This window comes from Cyprinus carpio, chromosome A13 (assembly GCF_018340385.1).
Source record: "Cyprinus carpio isolate SPL01 chromosome A13, ASM1834038v1, whole genome shotgun sequence".
Classification (NCBI taxonomy): Eukaryota; Metazoa; Chordata; class Actinopteri; order Cypriniformes; family Cyprinidae; genus Cyprinus; species Cyprinus carpio.
In genome coordinates, this window is record NC_056584.1 from 16,122,021 (window position 1) to 16,147,262 (window position 25,242).

At 37.9% G+C, this 25,242-nt stretch overlaps 1 protein-coding gene across 1 annotated transcript in view; it reads right to left on the minus strand.

The window, feature by feature from the left end:
- LOC109089793 (stromal membrane-associated protein 1-like) overlaps window positions 1–25,242 on the minus strand; it is a 97,030-nt gene that overhangs the window by 18,096 nt on the left and 53,692 nt on the right. Inside the window, 1 exon segment of the mRNA XM_042768977.1 lies at window positions 5,757–5,835. Within this exon segment, the coding sequence (XP_042624911.1) occupies window positions 5,757–5,835 (79 nt within the window).

A 25,242-nucleotide genomic window follows, 5' to 3' on the forward strand; every position in this document is an offset into this window, starting at 1 on the left:
TATATGTCATTGCCTTGAATAACATTCAAAACGGTGTCAACGGTTTTGAAGACCACTGCCAAAACACACTTTAAGGAAAACATTTATTAAAAAAAAAAAAAAAAAAAAGAATAATAATACATTTGGTTGATTTTAAAGCAAGACTCCACAAGAAGAACCATTGTTTTTTTTTTTTTTTTTGCACTGGTCAATTTGAAGATTTTAGCCTATTTTGCTTCCTTAACACGTCTTCTTTCGGACTTGTGGATTGTGGATGTTTGGTCTTCTATCCACATTTAATTTCATTCATATTTATTTTGTAACACTATCTATCTATAGCAGCGGTTCTCAATTCCAGTCCTCGAGCCTATTTTGCATGTGTCTCTTTCAGACAATCAGCTCGTTAGAAGTGAGCTCCGTCCACGAACTGTGTTCCGATTGACATGGTCCCTACACAGTGTTCATTGCTCCCTACTCCCTGAGCAGGGAAAATCTGTTGAAGTTTACCTCACTTCGGAACATTCATTCATGGATTTGAGCTGAGCAACATCTTCACACATGGACAAGTGTGACATCATATACCTCTGTAAATAAATACAATTTAAATTGACGTCTCGCACACTTCAGTGCACTGTGAATGAAACATATAGGTTCGCTTCGAACTGCAACCATGGCGGAATATCCTGTGATGTCCACTTCGCAGGGCACTTACATTCCTATGGAACAAACGTCTGAAGAGATAAGAGTAACATACAAAATGTGCAGAGCAGGGGGGTGTGAGGACTGGAATTGAGAATCGCTGATCTATAGATTGCAATTACGATAAATATATTTAATGACTGTTTTCTCAAAACAACATTTTGCTCATGCACTGAAACAAGAAATCTCCACTTAAATAAAGTGAAGGGGGGATTTTGCTCATGCACTGAAACAAGAAATCTCCAATATCTATATATATATATATATATATATATATATATATATATATATATACTGTTTATTCTTAAGGATTTTACAGAGGATTTGTGTTCTGTACGTTTATGAAAATTAGTGCATATTTAATTAGATAAAGCATCATTTGCATATTTATATAAGACATTGCAGAAAACTTGTAATACAAAATAATTGTTTTAATGTACTGTGATTAACGAACTGGTGAAAGTATGTTTATTTGTATTAGTTAAAAATGTTACCATTTTGACCTATAGTGGCTTGCCTTAAATGATAAAATACTACATATACTGTTCAAAATGCAGTATCTCTGGTTGCCAAATTATGTAATTACTCTGCTAGGACACCTATTTCGCAGACCAGCAGGCTATAAGCCAAAATGTCTAAGAAATGTTTCATTTGTTTCTGGCGTCCGAATATTTTTCGGGCCACTGTATTTATCTATTCTGAGCCACTGAAGTCAAATGTCAGAGACACAGCAGCTGTACATACTCTTCACATAACAATTCAGATGCATCTGTGGCTCATTGACTCAGCAGTGATGACCAATGCCAGGCTATACCTGCTCGCATGAGTCTTTGTTTCTGTAGAGAGAAATAAAGCAGTGTTCATTTGGCAGCAGCCCACACCGCCTGCTCTGCTTGCTTTTCCCGTTCCCACTACCTATCGACTCCATCCAAGAGAGCAGGAAATCTAATCACACTCCGCACACGCCTCCGCCAACGCTGGAGAAAAAGCGCCCGCTCGCCTCCGCCTCGGCCTGCCACTCAGACGCACTCTTTCATTCCATTAAAGTCAAAAGACTCAGTCAGAGCCCCACCTGTGTTCACACGTTCCAGTCAGGAGCTACTGCCATCTCTTTATGACTGATAAAATCCATGAAAATAAAAGAGCTCAAAGTAATATAACAGGAGCGAAAAGCAACGGGAGTGGGGAAGAGGAGAGATGTGATGCTTGATGAGCTGGGGTTATGACTAGAAGGAGAATAGGAAGAGGAAATTAGAGAACCCATGTACAGTGTGATGTGCAAAAGAGCGGAGCATCTGGAAAGCACTGCACTCCATTTCAAAGGCCTTTATGTGTGCACAAACATCTGATATGCTTTACGAGTGCCTATACATGCTGTCTAAATCAGTGGTTTTCATGTGGTGGTGGATTGCAGGTCTATTCTGATAGTGTCACAAATATTAAGGAAAAACGAAGCTAAATTATGTGATCTAATCGAACTACAGTATCGTTTGTGCAAATTCATATGTAACTTGGTGGAAGGTAGCCAAATTAGGCAGATGTCAACATGGACAGGTTGAATGACATACCTAAAAAGACTTTAAGGTAACACTTTATTTTAAAGTGTACTTGTTACAAGTACTTACTATTGTAATAACAATTAATTATGCATAATTACAAGCAAGTAACCCTAAGCCAAACCCTAATCCTAACCCTAACCATATAGTAAGTACATGTAGTTAATTAATATTACGCAGTACTTAAATGTATAATTACACTGTAACAAGGACACCTTTAAATAAAGTGTAACCGACTTTTGTAATGTTAAAGTTGCAATGTAATAAAAATACAAAAATACAACTTCTCTCTGTCACCAGAGAGAAGTCTGGTGTCATACCTATGTTTTTATGAATATATACACACACACACACACACACACACACACACACACACAATTAATCGATTAATCGATTTGACAGGACTATATAATACTAGCTCTAAACAGTTCTAAAATGAATCTCCTGAGATGGATGTAAACATCAGGTGTAAACAGAGCCAAATACACATTTAACACAGGCAGAATGCAAATGTATTGTTATATTGTTGATTAATTGTGCTTCAATTGATTAATCAAGCATATGATGCAAGTAATTTGATCAATTTTTAATCAACAGCCACACTGACGGAAAGAGAGAGAAAAAATGTTGATTGTCTGAACACAGTGCTGGAGCCTGTTGCTGGCATAGAAGGGTGGGAAGAGATGCTGGGGCCTTGAGCAAAAACACATCAATAAGACGCATGTCTCAATCTCAAAACCATCATCTCCAGCCTCTGTTCATCAGCACTGACCCCTACTGCCCCCCAGCTGAAGACGTTCATCTAAACACTCTAACCTCCTTGCCGAGGACACACACATTTGTGGAAATTTATATATTCTCGCCCACTCTCTGTCTCTCTCATTCACTCATCATAACGGACAACTCGGTAGCAGATCAAGATTGAGAGAGTGAGAAATATCAAATGAGAGAGAGAGAGAGAGAGAGAGAGAGAGAGAGAGAGAGAGAGAGAGAGAGAGAGAGAGAGAGAGAGAGAGAAACAAGACAGAGTGACAAAGGAAAGCTCCAGGGCAGCAAATAGAAACTTTCATTTCCCAGAAAGTAATATAACATCAATTGTGTTTGGTCATCTTAAGGGCTTGAGTTGCTGGCCTGATCAATACCGCCAGGGCTGAACTAGCAGTGTGCTTCCCTGAACCTTCATCTAGACAGTAATAGCAGTCAGTGTGTTCCACTATCCAAGCCTTAAAACAGACTTTAAAACATGTCGCTTAGGTGTACAGCAACACATTGTCTTGTAACTGTTCTTTGAGTACTTGCTGACCTTATAATAAAAAAAGAAAAGAAAAAAGAAACAGAGATACCGTTTTCTCTAGATAAATGAAAAAATTAAAACATTAAAAACTAAGACCGATCATTTGAAATGCTACAAGTGAATTTAGGCATCACAGCTCTATAATGTACAGTATAATTGATATTAATTTTGAGTTTGGTGGATCATGTGACACTGAAGACTGGAGTTATGGCAAGTAACAGCTTTTCCATCACATGTCATTTAAATGTAATTTAAAATGTAAAATTACATTTTAAAATATTTTTTAAACAGAAAATGGTTGTTTTAAATTTAAATAATATTTCACAATATATCTGCTTTACTACATTTTGCCATATTACTATATTATACTAAATTTTGATTTAAAAAACACTAATGCACATTTATGCGTTGAATCTGCAAACCTTCAGAGTACATCTATGTTCATTTGCTTTAGTATTAATCACCATCACTTTGCTCTGCTGTTGGTCATGAATATGGTTGATGAGAGGAAAGGTCACATGACTGAAACGGATTAATATATCACACATCACATCATATAAAGTAGGGCTCCAAACAAAAAAATCGAGTAAGGAGCCATTGGCTCCTATAAGAAAAATCTTAGGAGCCAAATAATTTTTTTTTTAGGTGCCACAGAATAAACGTGTTTTATTTAATTTTACTATTATATTATTTATTTATTTACATTTCAACATTTCAATCATACTGTCATGTGTTTAGGTAAGACTTTATCAGCATTTTAATCCATCTTGTAGATGACCTGGGAACTAAGGTTCACTTAAAGTGGGAACCAAATGTCTTTTCCAGCTTGAAATGTACAGTCACAAAGAATTGTTCATTACACAGAATCTGTACCAGTATCATGGAGCATAAGCATCACTTGGCCACTGATGTAGCTTGGGCTCCTCCTACATGAGACATTTCAGTAAGTTGTACTGTAGGATCTCTTATAAAATAGCCTACCTTTTGATGTTAATTCATGTTCATTATGTACTATATTTAAAGAGAAAAGATTAAATGGGTTCATTGCCCTTGAACTGAGGCGCTAAAGCGACCGCGCCTGCCCCATTAAGGAGCACCAAAACTGTATTGTTTGAATTTTGTTATGAATTCGGAATAATTTTAAAGCTGGTACTTTTTATTAAAAAGTGACAAACACAGAGTTTTTTTTGCGATTACTGGACTGGGCGGCAGTTGCACTTCAAATAATGAAGTTCACGCATTAAAAGAACACAGACCAAGATCTTGTTTAGAATAAGCCATATTAGTAATTATTATAAACGAGAATTGTTAACGATATTGCAAATATTCACACAGCTGACAGCTTTACCTGTTCTAGTTTGTTCAAGTTGTGCACGAAACAGACGCTGTATTTTCTGCTCTTTCGATTTTTGCTTCTTAGTCATTTGTCTTTTGTTTCTCGGTGGACAGCGGAGCTGCGTTTATCAGACTGTGTGCGTCAGCACTGATGTGCGGCAGAGATGAGGACTGTCTGAAACTCTCTTTTTCCAATAAAAATTTAATGCGCATCGTCTCAGTTTAATACGTGAACATAACAAAAGATTTGATCGCAAAACAAGTTATAACATGTAAATATATACCTAGATAGCAATAAACACTCGGGCTGATTCTGGTTGAAATGCGTCTCTGTCAGTTCAGTCTCGGCATCGGTGAGAAGATAATGGACCAGAGCCGCGCCGACTCTACAAAACACTTCTGGCTGACAGACGGCTTTTTCCCTATGGGCCGATCTCGGCTGAAAGCTGTTGTACACGCGGCAGGTCCACACTCGGTGTAGTTGTGTGTATTAACCTTCGGCCCGAGTTCCTTTTATCACAGACGGGCGCTGCTAGAATGAAGCAAATCATAAGGTTAAATCCTGAGGCGCTTTCGGCGGGTAGTCGCCAGTGGCGACCTCAGCAAAAACGTCAGTCGCAAATTAATATTTATAGTCGCAAATGCGACTGTTTTAGTCGCAGTTTGGAGCCCTGTAAAGTAAACTCTGTAAGATTGATTTGTCTGTAAAATCCCATTTGATTAGTCAATGACACATGTTAAGTGCACAGATTGTGCTTCCATTTCACTACCTACCACCACTTAAAAAAAATTGTGTGTAAAATGGCCTTGAAGTCTTTTTGTTCCAGCCTATCTTAGACACATCAGATTCCCTGATCAGCAATGAGATGAGTAATCAATTATTCATGTCTTACCAAGGCCTAACAGGTCGATGGCAGGCTCTGCGCTCTTCTTAGGACTGATTCTGGAATCTGTCTGGTTGTCCTCTCTTTTCTAGGATGAAGGGAGACAAAAAAGAGAGAGTGTTAGCGAGAAGATTTTTTGGGATCACAATTCTGAATGTCAGCATCAGCCTAATAGGCCACCAGTTGTTGTTCTGATTCGAATGTTGCTCTTCACAAAAAACAGCCTTCAGATGCTATGTATATACTTTGACGGCTCTGAACATCCTGCTCTGCAAATTGTATGAATAGATAATGCAATGCGTTGCCAAAATAGCTCGCTCGCTCTATTTGGTCACTGCCTGACTGACGCCCGACTGCACCTCACACGTCGACTGACCATGACACTTTGGAGATTCAGTTCAAAGGCGCTTTTGAGGCCTTTGATTTGTGATGGGCAGAAAGACGCATCTCGGGCTGTGAAGACTAACTGTAATCCGGTCTGAACGGCCGATCGATGGGCTCTGGGTTAAAGCCTGGATCAAAGCCAGACGGAGGCCTTTTAAAACTTCATTCTAAACAAAAACACTCCCACATATATACATGAACACACAAGCAAACTCAAGAGGACAGCATTGGGTTGCGTTTTTCTTGAGGGGGAGGCAAAAGACTGGGAAGACAAAAGGGCAACACACATCAGAACAAACACAAACCCAGACTGTGCTGTCAAATCTGAATAAAACAACCAGTGTCTGACATCTGCCTTATTAGCACAATAAAAGAGAATGATAAATGCGAATTTGTCTAGATGTGTCACTTAACGTCATCATTGCGCAATTGTTTTTGGCAAAAGATTGGATTTGAGTGATTGAAAAACAGGACAGAGCCGACACAAGCACTCTAATGAGCATCTGCAGGCAGGGTTTGTGGTGAAGTGTCAAGCCAGGTGCATCGTGGGTAGAGGATTAAATGGGGAAAAAGAAATTTGCTGCTCTCCGGTGAGCTTGAGATTCGGATCCATTCAACCGTTGGGTTAAAAAAATAAATGGTTGCCTCATGAAAAAATGCTTTTACTGATTCCAAAGCCATCAAAAGCAGTTTCTGATGAGAAATTACATCGATCGTTTTTAATTTTACAAGCTCCTGAATTATGAAAGCTATCAGAAGGGTGTTTTATACATCACTGGGTCCTAAGCTCTTGAGAAAAGGTTGGAAATTGAATTAAAGTGAGTTGAATCTTAATCTTTTAGCGGTGAAAAGCTTCTCCAGCCTTGCATGTCAGCTTTTGTATACAAGGCCAAGTCTTTCACTTGTGACCTTTTTTATTGTGGTACACAAGCAGAGACACGCATAGGCAGGAATGTGATGTAGAGCTGCCCTTCACAAAAAAAAAAAATCACCTCTATGATTGAAATCCGTAATCTTAAAACGGTTGGGTTTGGTTGAATTATGTATGAATTGAGGTCTTAGGTGCTCTACTATTTGTTGACTTTGACATGCGCACAACTCGAAGACGACTTCGAAGGTGAAATCCTTCAAGAATGTATTTGTGCTTCAGATGATGGAAACACAGGCTGAGACAAGCAAAGAGAACTTTCACAAGACAGATAAACTGAAATACAAAGGCTTATGGCACACACATCACACCTTGAGGGATAGTCAACTTTGGGAAGATCTGGGGCCACACAGCAAGGGTCCCTTTAGCCACAAGGGACGAATTTAATTTTTAAAGTCTTTCATATTAATGAGATGAGCAGGCCAAAATGAGCTATTTTAACCCCAAAATATTACAAATAATAATAATAAAAAAAACACGAAATACTACTATATTACTGAACTGTAATTTAAATATAAAAATATAACAATGAAAATAAAAGCTTATATTAATAAATGTTATCAAATATTTCAATGAATACATTAAATATTATTAAACATCAAAATGTTAATAAAGCTATAATTATAATAATAATTCACTATGGATAAAAGCGTCTGCTAAGTGATTAAATGTAAATGTAATATATAAATAATACTAACATAACACTGATGCACAATTTGACAAGAAGGCTACAGTTTTCTGCTTTTTCTTCACACTTTGCTTTCATTTACACATATCTAATCTTTACTTCTATACTCCTCCAACACCTCCTTCAATCCATCTCATCCTCTCTCTCAGCGTTTCCTCACTGCCTCCATCACTCTCGAAAGCCGTTCAGTGAACGGGTGTGAAATTGCTTGAACTGTGGCATTCTGTCTCTGGGGCCTCTCCAATCAAGGTCATTTCTAATTCATGGATACTTCCCTTTGATGGAAGAATAATTCCATTTGGGTCACATTCCCTCACACTCAACACACCCGCGCCATGCAAACAGGATCAGAGGGAGATGCTCATGTGCGCTCAGGCGCTATGAACAGGGACTCCTTCTACACTTCGTTCTGGACTGATCCAAAGCTGAATGTACTTGGCTGGGCGCTCACAACTTGCATTGCAGCTATGAATATCGGAGAGGGAGATATGAGTCTGTCACCTATTTTGCATTCATGGACTGTTATGTTATTTTTGTAGATGCTGAAAGACCAAGAAATTATCAATGCAGTTTTTTAAACCATGTGCAGGTACCGTGTGCAGGTGATTATTTAGGAGGAAGACGTGTAAAATATTCAAACCAAATCAAGCTGAACACAACCAACATAGAGAAATATAGTGAAATGGAAGAAAAATAACTATATAAATAAGTAAAATAAAGGTGAATAAATGACCAAAGCAGAGAAAAATACTTAAATAATGCAAAGTAAAATAAAATACAAATAAAGAAAAAGAAAAGTAAATGTAAAATAAACATAAAAAAATACAAAAAATAAAATAAAATAATAGAATAGAATAGAATAGAATAAGTGAAAGTGATGTGACGTGACATACAGGCAAGTATGGTGACCCATACTCATAATTCGTGCTCTGTATTTAACCCATCCAAAGTGCAAACACACAACAGTGAACACACACACACACCGTGAACACACACCCAGAGCAGTGGGCAGCCATTTATGCTGCGGCACCCGAGGAGCAGTTGGGGGTTCAGTGCCTTGCTCAAGGGCACCTCAGTCGTGGTACTGCCGGCCCGAGAATAAACATCACAAACAATATTCAAAAACAGCCTTGGTAAATAAAAAATACTGGGGTAAATAAAATAAAAAAAATAAAAGCAAAACATAAATAATAAAAAATAACCATTTTAAAAAAAGTGTTTCACAAGACATCACAAACAATATTCAAAGCCTTTGGGTTTGCTTTTTTTTTTTTTTTTTTTTACCTTAACCATAGAATCTGCCATAAAAAAGTATTTATTCTACTGTACATTAAAAAAAGACAACTTTTTATTAACCACCACTGAAACCACTTTAAAATAAATTAAATCCTCATTAATTTATAGTTTTACAATAATTATAATTATTTGCTATTAAAAGGCTTAGCTATTATCAATAACTAAGAACAGAAACAATGGTTTAAAATGGTACAATTCTGCAAGGGATCCAAACAAAATGGACAGGATACAACACAATACAGCACAATACTGTAAACAAAATACCTACATAGTGTTTTCTTGTCTGTGAAATATAAAATAAAAAAATTAAGTAACAAACTCTAGATTATAAATGATTAGAAGATCATTATCAGAAGATTTGAAGAATGATTAGGAGATCAAATAAAAAATAAATATGGAGAGAAGGGTAGCTGGTATCTTGAGGAATGGAAGAGATGCTGTTCTTCTGCAGCACAGAAATAATGATAGTGGAAGGAAGCTCTCTGCTGAGAGCACAGTGTGTTCTTGAGCTCATGAGTGGGCACATGCCACTTCCTGTAGCACAGTTCCTTTACACACTCAGAGACCAGGACAAAGCCCTCACTCCACAGAGCCCAGAGCAGGGGTATTAATTATTAGTGAAACCACAGTGTGAAACAGAAAGACAGGTGAGGAAAAACTACCAGAAGTGCTTTGAAGGCTTGTTAGACCAGTTCCCATTGCTGCACACAATAACTAATAATGAGGCTCCCTACTGATACAATGCAAACCTATTTAATATTTTACAACAATTAGTGCCAAACTTCTAATCTGACTGACCGAGCAGCGTTATGGGCTTTAGTCGCCAAAAACTAAAGGTGGATGTAATAAATTAAACCCCTGTTACAGAACATGATAAGCAGTCAAACTCATTCAGTTTCCAGTAATTAAAGCAGCATTAACCAAAGCCAGCGGTTAATGGAAGCGTGGCAACATCTGCCAGCGAATGCACAGAATGAAGACACTCAGGCCTGTGCCATGAGGGGAGAAAACAAGACTCGTTTATCATTTAATATGCTTATCATTAATTATAGTTCATCATTGTGCTTATCAGGGATCTAAACTGGGGTGGCCTGAGGAGTCTTCGGCTCGTAATCAGCACAGGCACTTACATCACTGATTACTTTATTCAAATTCCACTTTAATCAGCTGTTAATCCACACGCTCTCTCTGAGTCCGGACTTCCTGCGGCACAAGGGCAGCGCTGCAGCTCGATACAGCTGAAGCCTGAAAACTCTGAGATACAGGACGAATGACAGACTGATGGTCAGGCCCAGACTGAACCTGGGGACATTTTTTTTGCTTTTTCTGCATAGATTTTTCGGAACACACTTTCTCAGAACACGGTTGCATGTTTTAAACATCTGAGCTATATACTCTTATTTGGAGCTGACTGCAACGTCAATTTTCACACACACACACACACACACACACACACACACACACACACACACACACACACACGCACACGCATTTGTGGTATATGAACTCTCCATAGGCATAATGGTTTTTATATTGTACAAACTGTATTTTCTATCGCCCTACACCAACTGGCAATTTTTGAATTTCATAAAACACCATTTTTTATGTTTTTTAAGCCTTTTGTTTTACAGGGACACAGGAAGTGTCCTCATAAACCATGTTTACGTTGAATTACCCATGTCATTATACACATTTGTGTCCTCATAAACCATATATAGCAGTACACACACACACAAACAAATAGTTGTACTAATTTTTTTGTTTTTTTTGTATTTAAACCAAAATGTCTTTTAGTTTTTGCATCACCTCACAATATAAAATAACATTTTAAATATAATTTTTTTCTTTTAATTATTTTTAGTGGTTGAACACTAACAAAAAGACACTCAAGCGAGTCAAACCACAGCATATATCTGGATTATTTATTTTATTTATTTATTTTTTCAATACTGTCAGTCTACTGCTAATATCTTCCTGTGTTATTTTTTTCTCGCCATACACAGCCATTCAAAAATCTGGGGTCAGTAATATATATTTTTAAATGAATATTATTAATATAAAATATTAAAACAAAGTTATTAAAAAGATAATTTTTTTAATCTTCAGTTATTCTAAATTGTAATCATATTTCACGTTTAATGTATTTTCGATCAAACAAACACCACACAACAGTAGTGTATTTTCAGCACAAAATGTCGACATGGTGCACAGTCTTTTCTTCTTTAACACTGACAAAGGTACTTGTGAAAAAGGCACATCATGAAAATAATTATCAGATTTTAATTCGAAATTTTATGTTGACAAAAACAAAAAGCACTGGAAAATATCACATAAAAATAACACTGAAAAATAGAAACAAATTACGTAGAACTACACAAACAAGAACATTTTTATGTGTAGTTTTGTTAACTAAAACTCTGACTGAAAAATCATAATGAAAAATACAAAATAAATGAATCTGTAAGAGGCAGGGAATTTGTAGAATTTTGTGAATGACTAGCATTTCAACTGAGCGTAAATTGTGAGCCTGCTGATGGCCTGAAGCGATGGATAAGAGATGAAGGGAAAACAGAGCTCGTTTATGTGCTGCAAGCCCATGCAACGTATTGCATATGTATGGATGTGTGAGAGTGCATTTTCAAACATTTCACAGTAAACAAGGCCACTGTAATCTGTTTTATGTATGTGTTGGGTAGTGGCCATTTTCCAGTCGAAAGCCTTTGTTAGCATAAGATGGGATGGACAGGCATGAAAATTTAACAGATCAACAATAGATGTGTGGCTAGGGAGAGCGAACGCTGGTGCAAGGGCTCAGTTCTGTGAATGATGCACTGCAGGGGGTTCTGGGCCGAGCTTCTGGCTCGTCACAAACTGTCAACGCACATCACACTGAAGAGAACCCGCCGCGCTGATACTTCCACGCTTGCCTGTCTACAGACACACACATCCAATGTGTTCCTCCCTAGACACTGCTTTTGTGAAAGCTACAGAAATTAACTTTGAGGGGTCAAAATCCAAAGTTGCCAGACAGAAACAGTTTTTTTTTTTATGGGGCAGCTGCACTTAATTCATTTGACAGTTGGGCAATAGCATAGCAGGAAGAGGAAGGTGGTGGTGAAAAAGTAACAGTGCACAAACATTCAGTGCTATGATGGAGGAAAGCAGTAAAACAAGATATGCTTGTCTCTGTATTAAAAACTGTAAAATTACAGCAGATGTTGCATTAACCATAAGTTTCTGGCGTTTACCGAAGTTTAAAAACATTGACAGATAATTGCATCAGCTATTTTGACATATAAAAAATCAGGTATCTAGTCTGTTGCATTTTCTTATTTTAGAAAGAAAAATATGACAGTAAAGGAAGCTAATAGGGGCAAGAACTGAAGAAAAAAGGACATTTTTTTGCCTTTCTTTTGCAGTGTATCTTCACAAGCAAATATATATTGTTTTAGGGATCTATAAATATTTAATCTAGCGCTGTGCACTAAATCGAAATCGAATCGCAATCCCAATTTGAGATGCTGTGATTTGCTAATTGCAAAAGGCTGCAATGTGGACGCGATATTACTCTGTTCCAGAGCATATGCATGACTGCCAGTCTTGAGTGACAGCCTTACTAACCAATAGAGTGAGCGCACCTCCATTCTCCCCAATCAGCACTGCTCTAGCCAACTGCGTAAACGCCCGCCATTAAAAAAATGCAAACAGAAAGCGGGAGAGAGACAGAGTGGGATTATGGCGTCTACAGGGTCAGATCAATGGTTGGTCAAATTAAAACTAAAGAAAAACGTTATGTAACTTAAGCTTCGAAACGACAGGCAACGAACAAAAAATTTAATTTGCAAGAGCTGCGTAACAATCAAGAGCTCCCTTATCGGTTCTGTTTTCAGTACTGGAGAATAAAATATACATTCTTAGATGTTTTGTTAGTACATGAACGTTATCTTACACATTTTATCTCTCCAACAGATTAATTTGAAATTAGTTTATAAAGCTTTTTCGCTATTCCCAATTCAGAAGACCACACACACAGCCTTGTGTCTCTGAATGCTTCTCATACTCGCACCTCTCTGCCCCACATCCCACATCACGGACGAGCTGTTCACACTTGCTGCACTCACGCAACCTGTTTCGTAATGCTCGGTTATATTCGCGCATGGCCCTGCAACGCAAATCTCCACGAGCGCATCTGGCAGTATGGATGAGGCTTCGACTCGCATTTGCTCCGCATTTAAAACGAATGTAAATTCAGTCTAATTGCTTGCTAATTTCACTCGGATGAAATGAAACATTCACCACATTCACCACATTTTCCACTTGTTCTTAAAATCCCAAATACAATGTAACATATGTAATACTTTAATAATTGACTAAAGAAATACAGTTCTTCATTTATTAAAAAATAAACATCTTTCCAGTGAAATTCAGTAATTAAGTTAATTCTGTAAAAGTAGTTATACCATTATAATCTTGTCTGCTGAAAAAAAATAAAAATAAAATAGAACCCTCCTAAAACACAATTGAAAATTGAATGGATTTCAGGGTTATAATGGGAATTGTATTGGTTTTAATGTAAACTATAATGGTGTCTGTTTGATGGATTCTGTTGGTGGGATGTAATATGGCAGATGGCAACAAATAGAACAAGAGTAATTCCTAGTGGAATAATGCCAAAAACTAAAAGGAATTTTGTAATGGTTTAATGGAAACTGTAAAAATTTCTGATTTTTTTCAGCAGGGTAATGATACTCATACTTTGCTGCACATTATTGACAATATTGAGCTGAAGCTTGACTTTGCAAATTGATTTGGTGTTTGCAAATTTAAATACACTATGTTTTCTTATTTAATACATGCTGAAAAGTAGTTTATTTGCGTGATGGCAAAGCAGAATTTTCTGCAGACATTACCAGTCTTCAGTGTTCCATGATCCTTCAGAAATCATTCTGATATGCTGATTTGCTGCTCAAGAAACAGTTGCTATTATTATCAATGTTGAAAATTGTTGTGTTGCTTAATATTTCTGCGGTATCATGTTAAAAAAAAAATCTGGATTCTTCTATGAATAGAAATTTCAAAAGCACAGCATTTCTCTAAAATAGACATCTTTTGTAAAAATGTAAAAAAAAAAAAAAAAAAAAAAAATTTACTGTCAGTTTTTATCCAATTAATGCGTCAAAAAAATCTATTTAACCCCTAACTTTTGAAAGGTAGCGCACGTGACAGCGAGGTTAACTCAAGCTGTGTTTCCACCGCTGGAACTTTACCCAGGAACTAGGGACTTTGGGCTGGTACTCGGTGTGTTTCCACCATAGGAACCAGGATCTAAATAAATTTCCGGGTAAAAAAAATGCCCCTCAGAAAGTCCCTGCTCGCGAGGTAGTACATTTTCAAAGGTCCGGAATTTTCGGAGGCGGGACTTGGGCGCTAAACATGCTGATTGGTTGAGTTCATGCAGCATTGTGATTTCAACCACCATTTATTCAGATAATATTAAAAATATTACTGTTATTGTGTCATGAAATGTAGTTTACAAGTATTTCAGGCGAGAATGTAGTTGTTTAAAACTCAAATCTGTGGTTTATTTATAAATACAGCGCCTATTTAAAAATGTGTTTCACCGATTTCGGAGACGATCAGCTCCACGTGATCAGCGGGAGCTCAGTGCTCATGTATCAGCCTAAAGCAGTCTCAGCTCGGCTAGTCCTTCTGACATTTGCAGCTGGCTCTGACGTCTCTTTAGTGGTTAAACATGAAATTTAATTTATTTTGGGTAAATCTAACAGGTAATCTTTGGTCTTTATTAAATTTATCTATACGTTAAAATGAAAATAAAAAGAGGCAATTGATGTATTTTGTTTCATTGTAATGTAGGCTGTATATATACACATTTCTGTGGCTATTATTATGTTTAAATGAAAACGAAAGGAGGCAGTGGTATTTGGTATCCTATTTCGTCTTATTGTAAATATACAGTGAGGAAAATTGCAGTAGCCAAGGCAAGCTGATTGATTTTACCAAGTGCGCTGCTGTTTGCAGAATTACCGGACTTGTGTCGTCCCATCAGCTGGAGATCACACTCCTGAGTCGAACTCGCAAAGTCCGAACTACCGAGGATGCAAGTCCGAAATTTGCATACTTTGTATTGAGAAATGTGCGTAGACCTACATCACCAGACTATTTGCCTAATCTTCACGGTACTTTGGACCGCAGTGGAAACGCAGAAAGCAACAGGTCTGGGGGGAAAATAGTTCCTGGTACAATTGTTCTGGGTAATTTCAAATTAAACTACCCACAGATGAACGTGTGGGTTCTGCATGCATAGACTATGACTTATTTTTAATTAGTGAAAATGATTGTATTGCCTATGTCAAGAACAAATGTTCATATATAAATTAAATGCCATACATCTATATCATTTTCAGGAAAATGAAAATAACAATGGAGCATGATGAAAATGATAAATGAAAATTTACAACCCAGTCCGTCAAAGTGAATGATGATGATTATTTGAGGCGCATCCTCTGAATTACAGGTGTGTGTGTGTGTGTTATTACGGCCATCCTGCTGTGTGATCTCATTCTCTAAAGATTGCCTGCACCCTCATCTTCCCAGAAAACCCCCCGTCCTTGCTCTCTCCCTCACCTTTTATCTTGACATCACACTGGCCTGTATATCAGCTAATGTGAATTCTGAGTGGATGTGCTGAGATGTTGAGGTTAATGATGACGCCCTCTCTAAAGTATATATGAAGCTCAGTGAGGGCTGTCTGAACCCCCAGAGCCACTTCACTCACACCTCAAGCCTCAAGTCAATACTGTGGTTAGGCCTCAATCTCGATACGGACACATACTCACTCGCAGTGTGGGAGTTACAGTCTCTCCACTACAGGTTTCTAACCACACAGTCATTTTCACGCCTACTGGATCCTCCCGCTTTCCAAATTGTTTTTGCAAAGGTCAAATGCAATGTTCAGCTCGCCGGGTCTGACGGTGTAAATGGTGAAGACGAAAGACGAGGAGGAGGGGGATGGGGAGAACAACCCTTCGGCCACAGATTAGAGACGAAATCTGTAGTGGTGCTCTGAAAACAGTTTTTCTTCTTTGTTTTTTTTTTTCACTCCCACACAATGAAATAATGTCATCCATAACTTTTCAGCAAGTTCATTAATAATAAAAGAAATGTGAATCACCAGGCAGCAAATATCACTTTTACAATCTCATATTCAACCTGGATCTATAGCCAAGTCAGCCTGTGTCAGCTGCGACACAGGGATACATTTTCTTAGTGTATTTACAATTTTATTTGAACGAAAGCAGTGCATCCGTGCAACGCGGCTGACACAGAAGAGCGTACGCTTCTTGTGTTGAGCGGATGTTCTCCAAAATGGTGCTACGGTCAGGCGGAAAGACACGGAGGAGACAAAATGTTGAATAAAGTTGTTATTTTTGTTTTCTCATCACTTCATATAATTTAGATTGACCCACTGATGGCAGATGGACTATTCTGACGATGTCTTTCATACTTTTCTGGACATTGACAGTGTAATTTACTTGGCAGTCTATGGGACAGTCACAAGCCTCCCGGTTTTCATCCAAAATATCTTAAATTGTATTCCGAAGACAAACAAAGCTTTTACGGGTTTGGAATGACATGGGGGTAAGTGATTAATGACAAAATTTTCATTTTGGGGTGGAGTATCCCTTTAAGGTGAATTGTGTGTGATTTCTGTGTCCCTAGAGGCACAAAATGGAATAGCAAATTGTGACCATTTCCAACTGGGGGCTGGGTAAAAATATAGATTTTCTGAAGAATAGATAAGTAAAAAAATAAGTATCTTTAAGTATTCTTTAAATTTTATAGTTCCGAACAGAATCGAAAATTTGAAATGGCCATTAAACGGTTAATAACGTTATTTTATCTTTCCATTTAATATTTGAAATTTGCTGTCAACCAATCATGAATTCCAGTAGAATGGCCTATGCAAATGTGACGCTTAAGCCAACGAGTGAAATATCCGCTCAGCTGTGAACTCATCATAGGTAAGTCGCAGTGGCAATGCACCGCCCTTAAGAGTTTATCGGAGGATAGTGTAAGATGTATTCAACAGATCACACGCACCTGCAGCGCTTCTGTGAATGGAGAAAGCAGAAAAACCTATAGGCTTACATAAAAAGGAATATAGGCACATACACTAAATATATTTCACTTAAATCATATTGACAGATTAACGAAACCAAAGAAAAAATGTGCTAAATTACGGTTCATTGTGACACGTTCCAAAGTTTTCGGAAAGGAAACGAAACAGCAGAGAGTAGTTTCCTTTATTTTGCAAAAGCTTTACAGTTTTAATTATTTTGCAAAAGCTTGACAGCTTTGAATAATGTCTTGCTTCTGTATAACCAACCAGCGTTGGTATGACCATCGTGCCGATGCCTTGCGCGCACACACAACATAATTTTCCTTTATTAAAGCCTGTTCATTATCAAAATAAAATACAGTTAAAGAAACAAATAAAAAAGTTACACTGCTCCGTTGTACAAAATTTGTTGCGTTCAGCATGACCGCGCCTCACTGTGCTGATATAGCCGATGTGAAGGATGATGTTTTATGTCGATGAAAGTGCAAACACTATATAATAAATAATATTTTAGCAACCAGATACGTAGGGAATATGGAAACATTTGGATTCGTGCCGAATGAGAGAGGTGGGCATCAGCTTTACCTTAAATTAATTTGTTTTTGGATTGACATTTTTATAGCCTAAACTTTAGAGGATTTGTTTTGGAGAGAAACTAATAACTGTTTTTACAATGTTTGTAAACATTTTGTTTCAGCCTATAGGCATTTTAGCCTTCATTATTTCGGAAAGTAACAGGGCTAATAAAATGCAACATTTTCTCAACTTTAGTTAGTCTGTAATGTTGCTGTTTGAGCATAAAAAAGATCTGCAAAGTTACAAAGCTCAAAGTCCAATTCAAAAGGAGATATTTTATTTAACAGAAATCCCTTTTCAAAAACTACAGCGAACGACTCGTTTGGACTACAATGCTTATTTTCCCGGGATTTGTGACATAACAAAGATCGACGAATGGGATGAGACTTGGTTGAGCTGCACTAGAGAAGGCAACGAGTGTTATTACCACTATGACGAAGACGCGCTAGTGTTCCCAAAACAGACAAGCTTAGAGTGGTGCAATCATCCGGGTTAAATCGCACTGAATTTGATTTGGTTTTGACGCAATTTTTAAACTGAAGCTGGCAGCAGGCAGCTATGGTATGAGGCAGGACATTTCCCGACCAGGCGCCGATTGCTGTCAATCACAACACACACTGGCCCAGCGTACAAATCACAACACACACTGGCCCAGCTAACCAATCACAGCACATCTTGTATTCCAGAAGGCGGGCCTTCATTTGATATGGGAACTATTCCAGCCGTTCATGCCAGACTGGGGAGAGAGGTATTGTAATAATGTAAAATATGTGAAAAATAATGTGTTTTTCGAACAACCTGATATGAGAGCCTGTTCTAGTACACCCCCAAAACGAAATCAAGACTTTGTAAAAGAGCATAATAGGACCCCTTTAAAAAATACACACTTCACATTTAATTTATGCAAAACATTAAAGATTCTTAGCACAAATTTCTCATCAAGCTATGGGTCAGGAGGGGAAGAGATTTCATTATTATATCAGTATTATGGGAGATGACCCTATTCTAGGGTCTGCTGTGATGCAAACAGGCAGGCCACAGGCCCAGAGATCAATGCAAAACACATTTGAGGATACAGTCAGCCTCGGTAAATGATGGCTTATTAAAAGAAAGAAATGATGGGAGATAGCAGTAGGAGGGGGTCAGAGAGACGGTGATACAATTAAAAGAAAAAAGGCTCTTAGAAGTTCTTCGCTGGCTTTCAGAGGAGGCACTTTCAGATAAAATTTTTTGATGCACTTTCCGTCGACTTGCCTCTGACTTGTTCTCCAAAACTCATTTGCTCTTGCCACATCAAAGCAATCTGCTATTTGTGTACGAGGTGCTGTTATTAGATTTGAATGCAAGTTTTGTTTTATTCTTAATAAAAAATACAACCAATCTCACTTTGCATAAAATAATTGGATTTGCTGTTTTCACAGGCCTCGGTTCCTGTCACTCAGAAGGGGGACTTTTCCAACCAAATCGGGAATCATAACTACATGCCTTTATGTGTGCATTCAGACGAATTCAAATATGGCCATGCAACATCCTAGTCAGGTTTCTGAGATCTTGCTCCCCTTGCCTCACACAAACAGACGCATAAAGGCAACAGTCGCGTCATCCATCCATCGGCAATAAAGCTTTAATTAAGACTTTTCATAAATGCTTATCTTTATTATAAAGAACTCCACAAAGCTTGAGAAATCTTAGCCCTCATTTCCTCAACCAAACGCCTAAAAGCTGTCGCAGATCTAATTACGATTCCCACTTAGTGCCTTCATGCTTTCGTTACTCTGAAACCTCGCTAATATTCTGCCTCTGGCGGCAGGTTTAGAAACAAGGCTTCAAACCCACCAGGACAAAATGTTCTTTACAATGTTTTTGTGCTTCGGTTCTGCATCCAACATCTTAAATGAACAGGGTGACTGCGTAAGTGGATGCAAGTGGATTTCATGAGAGCTCTTGTATGTTTAAAGATGCAATGCAACCCAAATGCATCATACAAAAACACATTTTAGACAGAGTATGTTGTGCAGGCTCCCTTGATGGCAATATACGTCGGGAAACGGTCTCGGCTAGTTTGTCGCTCTCCCACTGCTCCAAATTCAGCCAATATTGATCAGGCTCCCTGCGGCACTGCTATCGATCGGCTGTTTGCAGGTGTGCATGTGGATGCAATTGCGTGCGGTGTGAAACTAAACTAGGTCCCTGCAGGGTGACTGAGCAGATGGTGCGGGAGGGAGATATCTAGTTAAGGTGAGGAGTGTTGTTTGTCAAAGGACACTGCTCATTTAGGGCGCCCTTCACTCTCTTGCTCTCATACACGTGGCTCTTGTTGCATTAGGGCTGCCAGCGGCGCGGGCTGGAGGCAGATGTGTTGTTGAAAGGTGGAGGCAGAGATGAAGCTGGTGCTAGGGGAAAGAAGAACTGATTTAACACTATATTGCAGGCTGTAGTTAGCAGCTAGTGGTTAATGGGTGCCACTAACTGCATTGTTCAGTCTCCGGTGCATCAGGAATGCCAATGTGATAAAAGAATAGTTAACCCAATAAATGAAAATTCAGTAGTCACCCTTGCAATATATAAAAGCAATATATTAAACTAATTTATCCATTTCCTTGGAATTAAACTTTCCACCAAAATATTAGTTTTTATAGTAACTGTTACCATAATAAATCTGTGCAAAATCTTGTATTAGTGCTAGAGGTGATATTTCAGATAAAACCACCCGTAAAGCAAGTAAAATCCAAATAAATTATGGTTGGTTGCTTTAGATACTGGTCAGACAGTCTCTTCCTGTATAAGTGGGTGGTTCTTGGCCAAAATAAACTGCAATATGGAGCATACAAGACTCACAAACGCATGGACTCTCAACGAGTGGGCGCACAAAATGAGTTCTGAAACAGAAACGAATTATTCAATATAACAATAATGTGATTTTTCATGACTTTCAAGACCAGTTCAAGGTTTAAACAACAACAGCAGCTTTCATGGTCTAAAACGAATTAAGAAAATGAAGACAGGCTTTTCACTGCCTCATATCTCAGTTGTGGTATGGCTGTATACGGTTGTATCTTGAGTTTGGTGTTATCATGTCTTCCTCTGATTTATGCTCCTGCAATATGCACTGCACGGCACGCACTGACAAGCTCTGATCTATACGTTTACTGGCTCACACATAGTTTGTTGACTAATATGCTACACTCCTTTCCAAGTCACACACTTGCCGCAGACACACTCAACCCCAACTCCCAAAACCTAGATCCAAAGCCAGTCTTCAACAGCTGGAATCACAAAGCACAGGAAAACACCCATGAATTAACAGAAACATGCAAAAAATAAAGAAATGATTCACTCTTTGACTGTGTTTCCCTCACTAATGTAACATGAGAATAAGATAAAGCATAAAGGTTTTGCAGGGCTCTGTTGTGTTCAAGGGTTTCCTCTAAACTGCAAGCGATCCCTGTTGTGGCCATTGTCTGAATATTTTGCAAAACCACAAAGCCACAGATGTCACTGTACAGTTATGAAACCGAGCATGTATGTAAGAGAATTTCTTTGTGTGTCTATGAAAAATACATTAAAAACTATAATATATAATATTAAATAATATCATATAATATCATATAATTAGATATTTCTGTGATAGTAAAGCTGAATTTTCAGCAGCCATTACTACAGACTACAGAGTCACGTGATCCTTCCAAAATCATTCTTTGTCACTTTTGATCAATTGAATGCATCATGCTGGGAAAAAAAGGTATTGACTTCTTAAAAGAAAAACCCACTAACCCACTAGACATTTGAATAGTAGAGTGTACCTCTTCACATCCATTAACTTAGGCTAGTATATGAACAATAATGACAGTGATGCTTGCCTTGGTAATCATCACAACAATACCCTAGACTAACAGCCACAAACCAATCCTATCCCAATGAATAACATTTGTAATTTTCTCCTGAATAGTCCGATTCACTCAAATGTGTAATATTATGGAAGTTAAAGGTGCTGTAAGCAATGTTAGCAACTTCACTACCCTTCTGCCACTAAAATTCCTCAAATCTCCCACTCTCCAAAGACATTTTAAAAGCCTTTTTTTTTCAGAATCTGATATCAGGGAAATTTTTTAGGTGCAATTCCACAGAAAATACTTATAGCACATTTAAATGCATGGCAAATGCCACTGCATGTACACTTAAAATAGGTTCTTCCAGTAGTCATAGATCCTCTTCTAAATATAATTAATTTATCAATGGTGTTAGGATATGTCTCAAAATCCTTCGAAATGGCTGTGAATGTCTCTCATTAATAAAACACAACTTGATCCTAGAGAATTAGTTAATCATAGACCGATCTCAAATAGGGCTGCAACAAACGATTATTTTGATAATCGATTAATCTAATGATTATTTAGTATGATTAATCGACTAATCATCGATTATTTCACTGATTACTCAGTAGACTTTTAACTGATTATTCAGCTCTTGCAATTAAAATATTGAGCTATACATATTCTAACAAATAAATAAAGGTAATCACTTCAGCTTTTGAAAATCATATTATGTTATTACAATTATTATACAATTAATTTATACAAATAAACATATTTGGCACAAAATGAGATGACAGACAGAGAAACTCTCTCATTCACCATTTATTACGCTATATGAAAAAGTTACTGAATGACACAAAACAAAATAAGAAACAAAATACAGGTAAGTGATAAGGCATTTTATTTTTGGATAAACTATTTTATTCACAACATAATCTCTTTTGAATTACCTTAAGGGGTTGATAATCAAAACAGTCCTGAGCTAGATCAAGTTTTGATCTCTGCAAACCAAACTATCACTTCAATGAAATACTTTTTTTCCCCCACTAAAAAAGATTTTTTCATTAGCTAACTCCACACTGGAGAGCTGATTTATCACAGAAAATTAAGTTGTAATTCTAACTGAAAGTGACACTGGCTGAATGGTTTTTCATGTTTAATACTGTAAAGCTGCTTAATTTAGGATATCTATTGCATAAAGTACTATATAAACGTGGTGTGTCTGGACTTTACTGGAGTACAGAACTGCAAAGCTAGTGCTAACATTCACATCGCTGTAATCAGATATATCTGCTTTCACACCGCTGTCAGTTTTTGGTGTGTTTGTTTTGTTTTTGAGAGGAAAGCGTGCAGCATGTTAACATAATCATCCAAACACTGATCAACAGCAGCTTCAGGTTCGGTTCTGCTCCGTTTGCGTTGAAGCTCTTGAATTGCATCAGGAGAGCTGAATTATAATCTTGCGCTACAGCGCCACACTGGTCAAACCGCGTTATTGCAGGGTCTTACATTAGGACATATGAGATCAAATGACTACTCAACAACAAACATATTTGTCGAAAAAAAAATTTTTGTTAACTTTGTCGATAATGTCGACTAATCGTTTCAGACCTAATCTCAAATCTCCCTTTTCTGTCAAAAATCATAGTACTGAGACTGCTCTCATCAGAGTTACAAATGACCTGATCAAGGGCAGTCATGGCCTAATGGTAAAAGGAGTCGGACCTATAACCCGAAGGTTGCGGGTTCGAGTCTTAGTTCCAGTAAGAATTGTGGGTGTGGGGAGTGAATCACCCTCAATACCACAACTGAGTTCAGACCCATGATCAAGGCACCGAAACCCTAACCGCTCCCTGGGTGCTGCAGCAATATGGCTGCCCACTGCTCCGGGTGTGTGTTCACTACTGTATGTGCCCACTTGGATCAGTTAAATGCAGAGCACAAATTCCGATTAATGGTCACCATACTTGGCCACACGTCACTTCACTTTCACTCTTATCATCCAATAATGGTTGTATTTCTCTATTAGTGCTACTGAAATCTTAACACTGCATTTCACACTATTGACCACAACATTCTTTTGAGTAGACTACAAAATTATATTGGCATTAGTGCAATTGCATTGGTATGGTTCAAATCTTACACTTTAGTATAAGGACCAATTGTCACTCTTAACTAGTTATTTATTAGCATTATTAACATATTGGCTGTGTATTAGTACTTATAAAGCACATATTCTGCATGACCATATTCTACATCCCTAATCCTACCCAACACCTCAATTTAACCTTACTAACTATTAATATGCAGCAAGCTACGAGTTTAAGGCAAAAGTCCTAGTTAATGGTTTGTTAATAGCAAGAATTGGACCTTAAAATAAGGTGTGACCAATCTTACTTATCTGACTGTCATCAGTTCATAGCAGTAAATGAAGAGGTATCATATCGATCACAAGTACCCATTTTGTTTTTTCTGGCCAAAGGAGAACTGACTTTATTATTGTCCTCCTGCATTGACAAACTATTTTCCTGTTTGACACTGTAAAGCTGCTTTGACAGAATCTGTATTGCATAATTGTGCTATATAAATAAAGGTGACTTGACTGAAGTGCAAAGACGGTCTGTGAGGGTCTAATTAAAGGTGTTATGGTACATTAATGCATGTATGGCATATATATGTGCGTATTTTGTGCTTTGACACTGCAGAAAAACCATCTTAACACAAGCAGCACTTACTCTGCAAGGCCCGTGTGTGCTAACTTGCAGCACCACAGCAAATCACTGCATTTTCCACCTCCTGCAGGGCGACTGAAACAGCCCCCCCACCTCTCTCCTCCATCTCTCAGTTCTTTATTTCACTCTATATAAAATTCATATCTTCATCTCCGGTGCCTCTGTAAATCTTTCTTGTAATCGGTTTATTGTCTAATGCCATTTATATCTCCTTTATATATTTAAAATAAAGACTTTCTCTCACTTCCTCCTCCCCTCGATTGGCTGCCCAAATCAAAGGACATTATTCCACCTCCCATCAGGGACTCCACCGCTCTTCATTAACCGCAAGCTGCTGGTACAGTCCAGCATCTGATGCATGCCTCCATCACCACGGAAACTTCCCCTCCAATGGTGCACAGTGATTAGCTTAGGTCTCGTGCACACAAGCATGCTTACATCTTTATGAAATCTGGAATGTATTCTTCAGATGATACATCTGTGTGGGGAAATCAAACAACTCATAGCTGTCTAGATCAAACACACAAACTCCAAACTGAGAAGAACAACTGGTCATAAACAATCTTTCACAAACAATCAGTTATAAACACAGACTGCTGTTTAGAATCCTAGTCATCAACCTGTTCTATAAGGTAGGCAGCAAAATTATGCATAATAAGATGACCTCAGAATACACATGCATCCTTCACAGAGAAGGCAGAGTTGTAAACTCAATCAGGTGTAGCTAATCACCTTCTCAATGGCACCCAAAGCCATTTTACTTTCAGCTGTGGCATTTTGATTAGCTCCTTATGAAAAAAGCTTTCTTGAAGCATTTCAGTCCTTGGCAGTGCAACTGAAGCAAACAATCAACTATGGGCACCAATCAAAATAAAGTTGTGGATAGGCACAAGTCAGGAAATGGATACAAAAAAAGACTTTATCAATGCCTAGAAG